Source organism: Sphaeroforma arctica, assembly GCF_001186125.1.
Source record: "Sphaeroforma arctica JP610 unplaced genomic scaffold supercont1.1545, whole genome shotgun sequence".
Taxonomy (NCBI): Eukaryota; class Ichthyosporea; order Ichthyophonida; genus Sphaeroforma; species Sphaeroforma arctica.
Genome location: NW_014039013.1, coordinates 606 through 13,869, shown reverse-complemented (window position 1 = coordinate 13,869; position 13,264 = coordinate 606). Strand labels below are relative to the sequence as shown.

The following is a 13,264-nucleotide window of genomic DNA, read 5'->3' as shown; positions in this document are numbered from 1 at the left end:
TATATATATATAGTACATATATATATATATACATATATATATATATATTTATATATACATATATGTATATATGTATATATATGTATATATAATTATACAATAATATATTTATTATAGGAAGTATATATATATATATATTTACGATACGCGTGTGTATATACAACTATGTATATATTGATATGATGTGTATGTGCACATATATACATGGAGATATTTGAAATACATATGGTAAGTATATGTATATATATATACATTGTAAATAAATCAATATATATATATATATTGTAAATATATTTATATATATATATTGTAAATATATTTATATATATATGTCATATATAACAATTGTACACATTATATTTAGGAGTTCCGAGTTTATCTTTATCCAAATATAGGACATACCCAGCCATAATTCAAACTTCAACTAGCATCGTTTGTCATGTGGTATAAGTACGAAACTGTTGCAACTAAATCTGTCCTGGCGCGAGATAATGGTATTAGCGTGTGGCAATTCAAATACGACGACTTGAAAGAACTACTATTTAATTTAATCTACTATTTAATCTAATCTATATTTTCATCGGTTTACTCAGTCTCCCCAAACATAAACGCATGTATTAGGTTGAGTGAGTTCTCGGGCTGGTCCATGGGCACCATATGACCGGCATTGTGCACCTGTACAAAGGATAAGGGCCCCACTCTGCGAACAAAGCCGGCAAGCTCGTCGTTTGCTATCCACGGCTTATCCTCTGCAGCGAGGAAGTCCTCTTGTCCAACCCAGGGCACTGAGCGGGCAAAGGCCTTGACGCCTAGGTAGTTGACTGAGAAGTCCATATCACCGGCGTACAGCTGTGTTTGGAAGAATTATAATAGCGGGTTAGTCAACCGAGTCAGTCTTTGCTAATACAACAATGGATGGGAAAACGGTATATGTATATATAGGAAGCACTCGAATACACACGTATACATACCATCACGGGGATATCGGCATCTAGCAGCATAGTCACATTGGGTGTGAAACTCAGCATCCACTCGTGCATGAAGTGTTGGTGGACCTCCATGTTGCATGGCTCCCACGTCTTGTCCACACCCAGAATAGCCTGGTTGTCTTTGTTGTTCAGGAACGTGGTGAGCGGACTCATATCGTACGCCATGGGTCCCACACTCATTTTACGGACGTCGTACTGATTAAGACCGGCTTTCTGGATGGGCGCCATGAAGAGACCGTTGCAGAAGTTGCTAGACTTCTCACAGATATCCGTATCGTGTGTTTGCTGGCACTGAATGATCTGGCGAGTGCACTCCGGGGCCATCTTCTCCATGTGTGCAAGTTCATCATCGCTGGTCAATGGCTTGTTTAGCGGGTTGTGCTTGTAGAAGTTGAGATACTCGGGGACTTGTACCACACCGTTGGTTAGTCCGTTACCCACCGCAATACCAGCCAGGTTGATATGCTTGCCTAGACGCAAGATATTGTGCCTGTGAATAGCCGCGCCCACAGCCGGGACGTAGTGTCCACCATAACTCTCGCCCATGATGAAGAGCCTGTTATCCCTTAAGTTTTCATTCGAGCCCAAGAAATCCTCCACAAATGTGTGCATCTGACGACCAATCTCTGTTTCAGAGCGAGCCGTCTCGGGTCCACTGCTGAAGCCAACTCCAGCTGGTTGGTCCATGAAGACGACAGTTGCGTTCCTGTTCCAAGCCCAATCGTTGTTGACGGTGCTCTTACCATCCTTTGTGATTGTGCAAGGCCCTTGCTCCATGAACAGAGCTACGCCACTCGAACACCCAGGGCCACCCGACAGCCAGAAAATGATGGGATCTGTGCATGTGAAGGAAGTAAAATTACACATAAGCAGGCGAAGGAAATAGCTGTATGAATGAACAGCTGTCAATACGCATTGAAAGAACGGGCAACGACTTCAGCAAATCTGATAGAAAGCTCGCAATACATTATTGATCAATCACCATGCATAGCGGTATACATGCATATTTGTTTACATGCATATTTACAAATTATATCACATAAACAAACGTACACATAAACTCGTGCAGTGATTACCGTCGTAGCAAATACAATAGGCACAATTTAGCTATATGACTTTGAGCAGGGCACTCATATTCTCACTTGGTCTTCTACCGCTCAGCTACGAAGCAGTCATACACAGATATACGAACCAAGTAGACCCACCAGGTTGTGCATTCTCACAAGTATGTGTCACACGCACCAACAAGTACATACAACAAATCATGCTCTTTGAAGTCGAGAAATACGCAAGTGCATTGTTCCCCGTATATCCGCAATTAACAATAACAATACAATGCACCAATCAACAATATCCCTGAACTACGTTGTGAATAGTGTAGAGGCAAACATACGCCACGAAACAGATACTACTAGTATGCAGATTACTATAGACACTTCTTCACCTCTGCATAGATACTAGAAGACCTACCATTGTATGAGGCAATGGTATTCTTTTTGTCTCAATAATGAACTTACAGAAACACATACATACCGTTGGCAGGATCATTCAAACTTGGGAAGACCCAGTAGAAGTACTCCTTGTTGTCTCCAATGGGGTAAAATCCAGCCAGGGATTCGATATCGCCACAAAATCCAGCTGGTATGACCTTACTTTTCTTCTTGTCTGTTGGGTGGATGATCACGATGTGCTCCCTAGGATCTGTCACGATGATCGAATCGGCTGGTTTTAGCTGCACATACGTCTTGGGTGTCTCGGTTGCCTCTGGCTGCGCTTGGACTACCTCAGGAATACCTTCGAACATCTCGACAAGGGACTGGAACCTCAGGGTAGATGCGTGTGCATGACCGACGACGGCTACCGCGGCGGCTAAGATTGTCGTAATTTTAAGCATGATAATAACGAGCTTAACTTCCGAGGTGTTTCACTGTAGTGCAAACTGTGTGTGCAGAATAGACTGAAAAAATCGAGTTATATAGAAATTCCGTCACGTGGAGTCGTGGAATCTTTTTGTACAATACACCGAAATTTATGAAAATCATGTGCGGAACAGAAGATTCACGATTGTCAATTTCACAACAATTCTGAATTTTCATGATGCCGGGCGAAAGACTGAAAGTTTTAGAAACCAGTTTCCAAACTTCCACCACCCAGCAAGGACAGTTCGTCCACAGCAACGTCTCGTAGCCAATCAATAAGAGTACAACCATACGTTAAGCCAGCCGCATGGTGTCAAGAAAATAGAATTACCCGTATCACGGCCGACGGCCATCGATACAAAGTATGACTCATGAATAAAACCCCAACCTTGATTCACATATTGTGCCAGGATTCGCTGAATTTTAAAATCGTGGGGATTTTTAGGGAGCTGAGGCCTAAGAGTACTACTACAACTCCGATTCCATCATTTGATATTTTATATTTGATATTTCTTTTTATGTGACTAGTAAATAAGTAGACAGTGCATCATACTGTGTAGTATGTACTGTGTAGGCATGACAAATTCCAGTATAAAGTATATACTCTGTTTTCAGTATCAACGACGCTAAGCCAATCGCTACACGGCGATAGCCCACTATCGGGTCATTAAATCAATAGGGATATGAATAAACTGCCAGAGGAGACTAGGGAGAGTATACTTGCGACAATAACGGCTTTTTTTAGAACCAGGCTTTTTATTTCTTTCACGAGAAATGGCGGTTCGGATGTTCTACGGTCCCTCTCTCAAGCAACTACTCTCTCTCTCAACTACTACTCTAGAGAGAGAGTAGAGAGAGAGAGAGAGACTCCCTTTTTAGTTTTTTTGATGCATTTTGCCATAGACTTCTGAAAATTATATACATTTCAGAAGGCTATGATTTTGCACGTTTATATTTTGTAATCCGACCTATAAAATCCCCAAACGAACAACATCAATAAAGCCGTTGTTCGTTGTCTTTCATGAGTCATCACTCATATCAACCCTTCTTGAAGTCCATAATAATATTAGCAAATATTTTGTTAAATATATATATATATATATGTATGTATGTAAATAATGAAAGTAAATAGAAATATTTAGTCTATTTATTTACATCACGATTTATAGGCTCTTATTTCTTTTTCAAAATACAAAAAGCTATATATAAAAAAGAAATAAACATTTTTTTAATAATTCCTCTGGTGTTCGCATTTCTGTTTTTCATTCTTTCGATAAAATACAACGCAGCAAGTAAATAAGGAGAGGGGGAGGAGAGAGAGACTCTCTCAGCGGAACGTGAGAGAAAAACAATACAGAAGACACTTTTTGAACACTACCGTTTTATAATTTTTGTATATTTTTCGGATTTTGAAATCTATCCACATATGTTGCATTTTTTTTTGATACTGTCTTTTAAAGTACGCGGGTTCTATTCTGTAACACTTTGAAAAAATATTTTCTTTTAGTGACACGCTCATCGCAGGATCGCAGCTCATCGACGCAACTCTCTTGGGATTACAATATAGCGTTGTAGAGTTTCATCAAATCTATTCTGGAAAGAATGCTGATATGAGGGCGTAACTTTAAATGCATCAATACTTCGCGCAACAACGTTTGCAACCTTGAAGGATTTACCTTTCCTTTTTTGCAAGCGTATCTTATCCTCCCACTCAATCGTTAAGGTAGGCACAATATAATTTGCAACACGAATGCAATTTTTGAACTTTCGGGTTGAAACCGTTCCTCTTACGGACGACATGGACCATTTGATTTCGATGTCGGCAAATCTTGTATTTTGGTAAGTCTCAAGATAAAATTTACAATCCTCAATGGCATCTATAAGTATACGGTTGGTTTCGACATACTCCAATTCCAGCACGGGGAATATGCACGAAAACATAGAGCGGAACTTTTTGGTAGCCGCTTGCTTGTGCCGTCTACGAATCGCCCTGTGGTATTCGGCAAAAAAGCCATTCACGGCTCGCAATACTTCTAAGTAATCATGCAAGCTGATCACTCCTCGCATTTGCTTGGGAAAAGACAGCTCGAAATTGGATAACGCGGAATGATCGAGAGTCGAACGGCTATCCATGCGGAGCGTAAAAGTGATTTTTTGAACATTCATTTTAGAAGTTGTTACATATCCTTTCGAGGCCGATACGAATATTGTCACATCGAAAGCTTTTTATTTATATTTATACGTTCACGAGGTATAGAAAAGCTTCAAAGTAATGTACTTGGCTCCAGAACAACGAACTAACACAATTTAGTTGGGAAACATTTTAACACAAGTACATTCATTAGTTTAACCATGTAGCGATTTTTCGAAGGTCTAAAAAATAGGCAAATGAGAAGTTGAAGTTTTCAAAACAGGGTATAAAAGTGTATAAATGTTCCGCATTCTACATTTTTAACGCGGTCGAAGAATAATTTAGAAGTCCTAATTAATAGAAACTGCGCGCTTTTGCCTTTTCTATTGTATTTTTAATTTATAAAAAAAGATAAGAAAATTATAATATGTATTTACATATGTACTGTCAGAGTGTCAGTACAAACTGCAAAGTCCAAACTAGATCGTTTTTTTTAAACAACAACAAATAGTTAAAAATAAATACCCAGACTTAAAAGAGTAAAGAACCGAATAAAGGAATTTACTCTAGAGTAAGTTAGTTACTTTTCATAGAAAGCAAGTGGCTAATATATTTCAATAATTTCATGTTTAATATTTTTTAATTTAAATAGCTTACGTGCATATAAGTCCTTTTGTTTAAAAAAAAGGGGCCGTATTGCCGCAGGCCCTCAGAGGCTCAGGCCTCAGCCCGAGTACGCCACTTTTCTCTACTAGAGACTCTAGCTAGAGAGAGGGGGACTATTTTTTTTTAAAGTAGAAGGCGATACATAGTGGTAGCCTCTGGTAGGCACACAGCTGTACACTCCCTACACTGCATATACCCTGTAGTCACCGCGAACCAAGTCTCACAAGGCACAACTTAAAACTCACAGGACACAGAGTCACAGTCTCACAGACTAGCAGAGTCGCACTCGCCCGTTTGTATCAGGCTCTCTCTCTCTCTTGCAGTCTTGCTGATATCTCTTGCTGTTATGTTGTGTATTTGATTTATGAGTGTGAAGTGTGAATTGTGAAGCGAGAGCAGTTGAACATTGTACAATGGTCAACCCCGTGCAGTCTCCAAGACCCCATCTCAATGTCGACACACACACTCTCTCGTCGAGTGGACTCGACAGAAACGGGAAACCTGCTTTCCAGCTCCTGCCTCCTGCCTCCGGGGCTCTCCCCTAGTGACACAGGCAACTGACAACTCACGGAGCCACAACTCACAACTCACAACTCGCAAGCCATCTCACATTGACATTTCACATTTCACAAGAAGTGAAAGTCACAAGTCTCATCTGTATTATTAATTATATTTATTTAGGGCTATGTGGTATGTCTCAACAGTCAACAATCAACAGTCAACTCTCATCATTGTCAAGTGTCAACAGTCAACAGTCGACACAGTTTCAAACAGTTTTACAACTTTAAAAAAAAACACTTTTATATCAGTAGACAGTATGTAGGCATAGTCCCTACTAAATACGTACTCCATACTCCGTAGACACAAAATAAATATATAATGCGTACGTTTCATTCCCCCAAAATTGCCGGCTAGTTGGAGTAATTTTTATTAAATGACAACTCTCAGGACTCGGGCTCTCATAGTCTCAATTATTTACAGTAGTACATAAATATTTACAATAATTCTAAATATATAGTAGAGATAATCTCTAGTCTCTACTACTAGTAGAGAGAGTGAGACAGAGAGACTCAGAGAGACTCAGAGAGACTGATTGACAAAGAGAGGCAGAGAGTCTGCGAGACTGACTCTAACTCTCCCTACTATTTAGTAGTCCTACTACTAGTAGAGAGAGAGAGACTAAACTAGAGAGAGAGAGAGACTAAACTAGAGAGAGAGTGAGAGATATGTGAGACAAAATACAGAGATGTACCTCCATACATATTTTTATAGAAGTAATAATGAAAATGAAATTTCGTATCTAATAGTGTATTTACTATATTGGTTTATTTGCAAATCAAGAATAAATTAAAATAAATACTGTACTGTCCGTATTTACAAAAATAATTTTACTGTATTTACTTTTGTTTTTCATCTAAAAGGAAACCACATGATTCGGTCTTTTATTTAAATATGCCACTGACTGACTGACGCGTTCGACGAAACTCGTTTTAACTGCATTCCGTGCGCCCGCTTATAGCATCGTGAATTTAAATAAAGTACGTAGCAGGACATTTTGTCTGTATGTGTTATATTTATTGCTACGTGTTGGCTCTATAAACTTTTCAAAATACGAACGAATCTGAAAACAATATTGGCACGCGGATCAAAGCGACACCACACTAGGCAAACAAATATGCTAAGGCGTGATCGCATCCATGCCGCGTATACATCAATGTATTTCCAGACCACTATCACATCGTGCATAAACAAACTATTATATCATGGCGCGATCAATTAATCGATATCTCGCGAGAATGAATGTGAACTATCCCGTGTACTTCCGTCCTATACCAATATCTGATTAGAAATTTAATGCATGCACACCTCGACTTATGCACTGTTGTCAGTAAGCTACAGTGCACTATGCGACGCAAAGACAACAGAAGTAATCATGATTGAATTACCTCTAGCCACACCACTGTACCACATACACAGAGAGAGAGAGATATGTCAACATTCATTGCAAACTGTTCTATGTTCTACCAGCCACCAACGTTGAATGCCACTTTTCCTTGTGCGCGCCTCGATTGCAACATCTTGTATCCAGCCGTTAACCCCTCTTGATCAAAGCTATACACTGGGTCGTGCACAGGTGGTTTTAGACCAGGTCCGCATATCTGAAAAATATTTTCGAGCGTTGTTTTCGCGTCAGTGTTGTCCGTGAGTAAGAGTTTCATGCCTTTTGCTTCCCAACGTATGAACTTTCGAACCCACGAAGTCGGAGGACCATTAAGAGCCACGATCTGACCTTCATCCTTCAGCACTTTAAACGACTCCTCAAAGTAATTCTCACCGCCGCCAGACGACGAGGCACAATCGTACACCACATCAAAATGCTTCGCCCCGTACTTGTCTAATATATTTTCTGATTTGTAGTCACAGATGTCCGTAGCTCCCAGTCCCCGCACAAAATCGGCGTTCTTCCCACTGCACACACCCACCACATCCTTGGCACCCATGTGTTTAGCCAGAATCACGCCGGCCGAGCCACAACCACCTGACGCTCCGATAACAAGCACTGTCTTGTCTTTCAAATCGAAATCGCAGTAGTTCTTGTATGCCTGATAAGAAGTCACAAACGCAAGCGGCATGGCCGCTGCCTGGGCCCAGGTAAGATATGCGGGCTTTTTAGCCAAGTGCGTCGCATCGCAAAGAGAGTATTCTGCAATAGCTGACTTGGTATTGCCAAATACCTGATCTCCAGGTTTGTAAAGAGGGGACTCAGAGGTTTCCACGATACCTATAAAAATCAGTTAAGATACAAAATTGGGAAAAGCTGTTTAAGCGCAAGAACTGGTAAAGCTGTGCTAAAGCGGCGTAGTCTGACAAGAGAGCGATCTTATACCACATCAACAAATACTCCAAGGTAGCAACATAGAAAAATATAATATGCAAGAATCTGTACGAGAAAGACATGACGAAAGTGAAATTATTCGACAATCATCATCTTCTCATTAAAATTGAGTTACTCAGCTCTAACAACTATAATTCTACACCATAAGGGATACACACAGGTATCAGGCATTGCACATGATGTCACAAGAACGAGGGGTAAAGAAAATGCAGATAAATACCCAAACGATTCCAAGTGAGCGGCAGTGAAATATTCATCGAGACAAAAGACAGACACGATAGTCGATTACAAAACCCGAATACACCCAAATCTACAGGTGCCCCTGTCTTTTGGGGTCTAAAATATGACTATAAAGACTGGTATTATTGGGGCTTAAAGTTTCTTCCGGGGTTAAGTGCTAGCCTTCTTAATATGATGTAGAAATCATATTTTACCTCACAAGAACAAGAAAATCGACGGCAACAACTTATGTGTGCTACAGCGTGTCAATCTATATGTAGGCATGCCTATTGATTGATCAATACTAAACTGCAGGAATGCTTATATTGGACTGAAAACGCGCTATGTACAAGCTTACGTACTACAAGCAAACGCAATACGAGCAGAACAACCGCACGTGGAAGATGCCTCACTTAGGAACGTCACATAAGATTAGCCATACTAAATTCACCCTGGGTTGAGTCGAAGAGTGCATATACAACAATAAATAAGGCAACTATACTTGGCACGTAGTCGTCAAAAGGTACAGGACGTGGACAAATTTACGAAACATTTTAAATATTAAAGGCTGCCAAACATCCTACTGCGAGCAGTACAGTACAAGCACATTGCTTCCCGCTAAATTGTATATCGCCGCAACCTAAAACAGGGCAATCACGTCAACAGTGAAGTGTCTAAACACAATATAACTCACTACAGGTCGTATTGCCCATACCAGACTATACTGCACGAGAATATTCGAATTGCATTGCTTTAATCACTGCTGAACGATAATACTTACTCCGGGCCAGAGCAGGAAACATTCCAAACACAGCGAGCGGATTAGAATACACATCCTCAAATGAATGCTCCACGACAGGCTTCGCCAAGTCCCTATATATCAGGGATTGACAATACATCAACATGAACAATACAAAATTCACCCAATCAAACTTACCAGCCACATCAAAGCCCATAGGAATACCTCCCATAATGAAATGGGGCAGTTTGTAGTCTACCGGGTTGCAGCATGCAGCCATCACTTTGACGACCACGTAGCCTTTCGAGGCCGTTGGTTTGGGTAGATCGCCAAAGCGTGTGAGTCCATCGGGTCCGCGTGAATCGCGAATACAAGCCTTCATAGTCGTCATGATCGCTGAGTCAGTGTGCTTGTCTTTGCTATTGTTGAGTGTATGTGTTTGTTTAAATGTATGTGGGATATATAATACATTCTAACAATATTCCGTAATCTGTGAATGCAAGCTTGCAAGCAAGCATGTATTATCCTTAAATACGCGTTTAATACATATACATTCATACATACATACATAAATTTAGTATTAAAAAGTATATCAAATCTCATTACGTTCTTGTAGTTTAGTGTATACGTTTAACGTCAAGCTGTAAATTTGATATTATTTGTATATAAAAAAAGGTGGGAAGAGCGCAATGGGTTCTTAAACAAGTTCTAACCTTTTTATTGTTTAAATGTATTATATGAGGAAATGGTTGTTAAATATTGCACCTCAGAACCCAACAATTACACCCATGTCTTAAATAGACGATCCCACCAAAGTAAATAAACGTTCAACGTGCACTTGAAAGTATATATTGATTGTTCCGTGTTCTAAAACGTCAATCGGAAAATATTTATAAGTCTCTTTTATTATAATACACGTACAATTTAAGTGAACTATGTAAATATGTACCTTTTTTATAGAAATAATAATAAAAATTATATGTGCGTGTATTTATACAGGAAAGTTCTGGAAATCACAGCAAAAACATAGGTTTATTGCATGACTACCCTTAGGTTTATAGTCTGGCTCTGTCGTCATCGGTTTTTCCGTGAGATTTCTATCTGTCCTATCATCATGTGGTAAAATATTATATCATCATGTGGTAAAATATTAAAAATCTGTCAACACCAACACCGATGAGGTTGTTGTTTTTTTGACACAGTTTGCATTGAACACATACGTACGGATTATACTGTATCGACTATGTCATGTACGCATTAACTTGAAATTGACTATTTAAAACATGAAATATGAATTAACTGTATAGTAACTTAGAAAGAAAGTCGTCCCTTCTAACCTATAGTTTAGTTAAATATATCATTGGATGTGACGGATTGCACAAGCGTGTGATAGTTTGCACTTCGTGTGGATGCCCCATCTGATCCTGACTTGCATAAACGGTCAATTTACTGAACGTTTATCGAAGTCAAGCTATAAGTGCGCATTGTACTAGAAATCCAGTATGTTGCGACTCAGTCTCTCCCAAGGAAGGGCACACACACATATATGTCCAGATCGCATTGCATTTTCTCAAGTAGATAGGCACGTGCACACATTGCTTCGAAGCAGTATATATAGTGCAGCATATGTTTCTCAACGCCTATATAGCACACGCAGACGCAGACGTGCTGTTGAAACATGGTTGAAGGATGTACCTGAACATAGAAAGGAAGCTCTGGAATTTGAACGACTGCTGGGCTTAAGAAAAGGGATAAAGCACAAAGATGCACCTCTGTTGAATGTGGAGGAATCGAAAAACCTGATGGAGATAAGGGCCAAGGTGTGTGGTGTGGTCGGCAATGAGAAGTAGGGTGGTGTATGCGAATAAGTTGCTATACTTTATGGTAAAGTGTATGTGTGAAAGTGTGTGTAAAGTGTGTGTGTGTATTTTTAGCCTGGAATCAAAACATATACCACGGGTGTGTCGTATAAATGAACGGATATTCAACGTCTGTAAATTTGCACAATTAATGATAGAGTTTTCGTTTTTCTTCCAGTGGTTGCATGAATGTAGAATGTAGTTGCCTGAACGCGTATACCATCGAACGTTTCATATACAATTGCTTTAAATTCATGTGCATAGACAGGTAAGTTTCCTTTGAGTAGAGTATCCTTCCGTGTGTTACATGCTGGTTGATCTCTTAGTCAAGCTGGCTGACTTAGCAACTAGCAGGCTGGGTTCAGTATAGTGCATCCACCTGCACTATACTTAAGTCTTGCCTTAATAACGCCCCGGGCTTGAGGCATTCCAACTACCATTATAGTTTGCCTGCACCATTCACATAGGCTGCCTTGTGTGCTTGGACCGTTACATGCGATTATATACTCTTGTGTGTAAAACCCAATACGCCACCTTGGATCAGCCTTACACTTCAACGAACAAGGACACGGAATAGATTGCACACTATATCGTGCTCGAGTGATATGACTGCACCCAGGCGCGCTTATAGTGTGTGATCTCTTTATTATAAGGAAATGGATCAAATGAGCGTGCTCTTCGTGAAGCTTTGTTTCATCGTCATAGAGAATTTTTAAATCGTCAACTCTGTTTTTGAGGACCAAAATTCGTACATAGAATGGCATTAACACCTAAGAGGTGGTTTTTGAGTAGTTATGTTTATACTCATCACAGTATCATACACTGTCTTATATATAGTGGTATCAACACCTGTGGGGTGACCTTTGCATCCATGCGTCCACACATCTGCAGTAGTTTTATCCATTCTATTGACACCCGTCATAGTCTGAGTTGATATGCATAGTCGGGCGAGTGTTTTGTCGGTCTGCGATGCGCACTTCCGCTCACTCTTTCAGTGGTACTACATGTTACCATCACCAGTTCAGTGTTTGTTGTCTACCCATATTGCACCTTTTGATCACGCTTAAAGCTACGGTTGGGCGGTCTCGACCGGTTTCGATAACCATACCAGTCTGCGATTGACTGTAGGTAGGATTTGTCCTCATAAGAAATCTCGATGTGTTATACACCACTAGTCCGCCAATTTTATGCTGTCTGTGATTGAAAGGCAGTACAGTCGTAGCAGGGTCTGCATTCGTAGACATCTCTCACTTTATCAGCGTGTCTTACCTACCCATCGTTGCCTAATACACACTCAGGGCAATGAGCGGAACATGCGAAAGTTAGAGAAGTTCAAAAAGTTGGCACCTCGACAGCAGACGAAAGCGCTGTGGTACTCAGCCAACAAGGCACCGCTGATACGCCAGAAGGTGGTAGCGAAGCAATTGCAGGATAAAATGGATGGTATGTGGTCTGTGTGTGTGTTGGTTGTGTCAGAGAAGGTGGTAGCCAAGCAATTGAAGGAAGATGGATGGTAAATGGTACGTTTGTGTGTTGGTTGTGTCAGCAGGTGGTAGCCAAGCAACTGCGTGAGAAAATGGATGGTAAATGGTCTGTGTGTGTGTTGGTTGTGTCAGAAGGTGGTAGCCAAACAACTGTATGAGAAGATGGATGGTAAATTGTCTGTGTGTGTGTTGATTATGTGTGCTGCTGTGAGGGGCTGACATGCAGCTACAGGAAAAAATGGATGGTAAATATTCCGTGTGTGTGATGATTGTGTGTACTGCTGTTTGGGGCTGACATCATGTGAATGGTGTAGCTACAACCACTTGCCTTGGCGGGTGTCTAATGTCGGCAGTGGGGTAGG

At 40.4% G+C, this 13,264-nt stretch overlaps 4 protein-coding genes across 4 annotated transcripts; 1 reads left to right on the top strand and 3 right to left on the bottom strand.

Moving 5' to 3' along the window:
- Window positions 1-493: 493 nt before the first annotated feature.
- On the bottom strand, window positions 494-2,947 carry SARC_11145 (hypothetical protein). Its single transcript, XM_014294779.1, has 3 exons — window positions 2,523-2,947; window positions 972-1,825; window positions 494-849 (listed from the first exon to the last, which is right to left on the bottom strand). The coding sequence occupies exons 1-3, from the start codon at window positions 2,881-2,883 to the stop codon at window positions 586-588; spliced, it is 1,479 nt and encodes a 492-aa protein (XP_014150254.1). The 5' UTR covers window positions 2,884-2,947; the 3' UTR covers window positions 494-585.
- Window positions 2,948-4,270: 1,323 nt separating this feature from the next.
- Window positions 4,271-5,107, bottom strand: SARC_11144 (hypothetical protein). The gene has a single exon (XM_014294778.1). It carries the CDS (start codon window positions 5,072-5,074, stop codon window positions 4,442-4,444), a length of 633 nt encoding a protein of 210 aa, XP_014150253.1. The 5' UTR covers window positions 5,075-5,107; the 3' UTR covers window positions 4,271-4,441.
- Window positions 5,108-7,130: 2,023 nt separating this feature from the next.
- SARC_11143 (hypothetical protein) lies at window positions 7,131-10,262 on the bottom strand. The gene is made up of 2 exons (XM_014294777.1): window positions 9,758-10,262; window positions 7,131-8,487 (listed from the first exon to the last, which is right to left on the bottom strand). Exons 1-2 carry the CDS (start codon window positions 9,948-9,950, stop codon window positions 7,727-7,729), a joined length of 954 nt encoding a protein of 317 aa, XP_014150252.1. The 5' UTR covers window positions 9,951-10,262; the 3' UTR covers window positions 7,131-7,726.
- Window positions 10,263-10,772: 510 nt separating this feature from the next.
- On the top strand, window positions 10,773-12,935 carry SARC_11142 (hypothetical protein; the record flags this gene model as incomplete). The annotated part of the gene is made up of 2 exons (XM_014294776.1): window positions 10,773-11,379; window positions 12,717-12,935. Exons 1-2 carry the CDS (start codon window positions 11,062-11,064, stop codon window positions 12,933-12,935), a joined length of 537 nt encoding a protein of 178 aa, XP_014150251.1. The 5' UTR covers window positions 10,773-11,061.
- Between the last annotated feature and the right edge of the window lie 329 nt (window positions 12,936-13,264).

Bases quoted from the DNA above. Each gene is read 5' to 3' on its own strand.
- SARC_11145 (XM_014294779.1), bottom strand. From the start codon at position 2,883: ATGCTTAAAATTACGACAATCTTAGCCGCCGCGGTAGCCGTCGTCGGT. The intron at 1,826-2,522 runs GTATGTATGTGT...TCACATGCACAG, and splicing joins TTTGAATGATCCTGCCAACG to ATCCCATCATTTTCTGGCTG. The intron at 850-971 runs GTATGTATACGT...TTCCAAACACAG, and splicing joins ATGCCGATATCCCCGTGATG to CTGTACGCCGGTGATATGGA.
- SARC_11143 (XM_014294777.1), bottom strand. From the start codon at position 9,950: ATGACGACTATGAAGGCTTGTATTCGCGATTCACGCGGACCCGATGGA. The intron at 8,488-9,757 runs GTAAGTTTGATT...TGATTTTTATAG, and splicing joins TATGGGCTTTGATGTGGCTG to GTATCGTGGAAACCTCTGAG.
- SARC_11144 (XM_014294778.1), bottom strand. From the start codon at position 5,074: ATGAATGTTCAAAAAATCACTTTTACGCTCCGCATGGATAGCCGTTCG.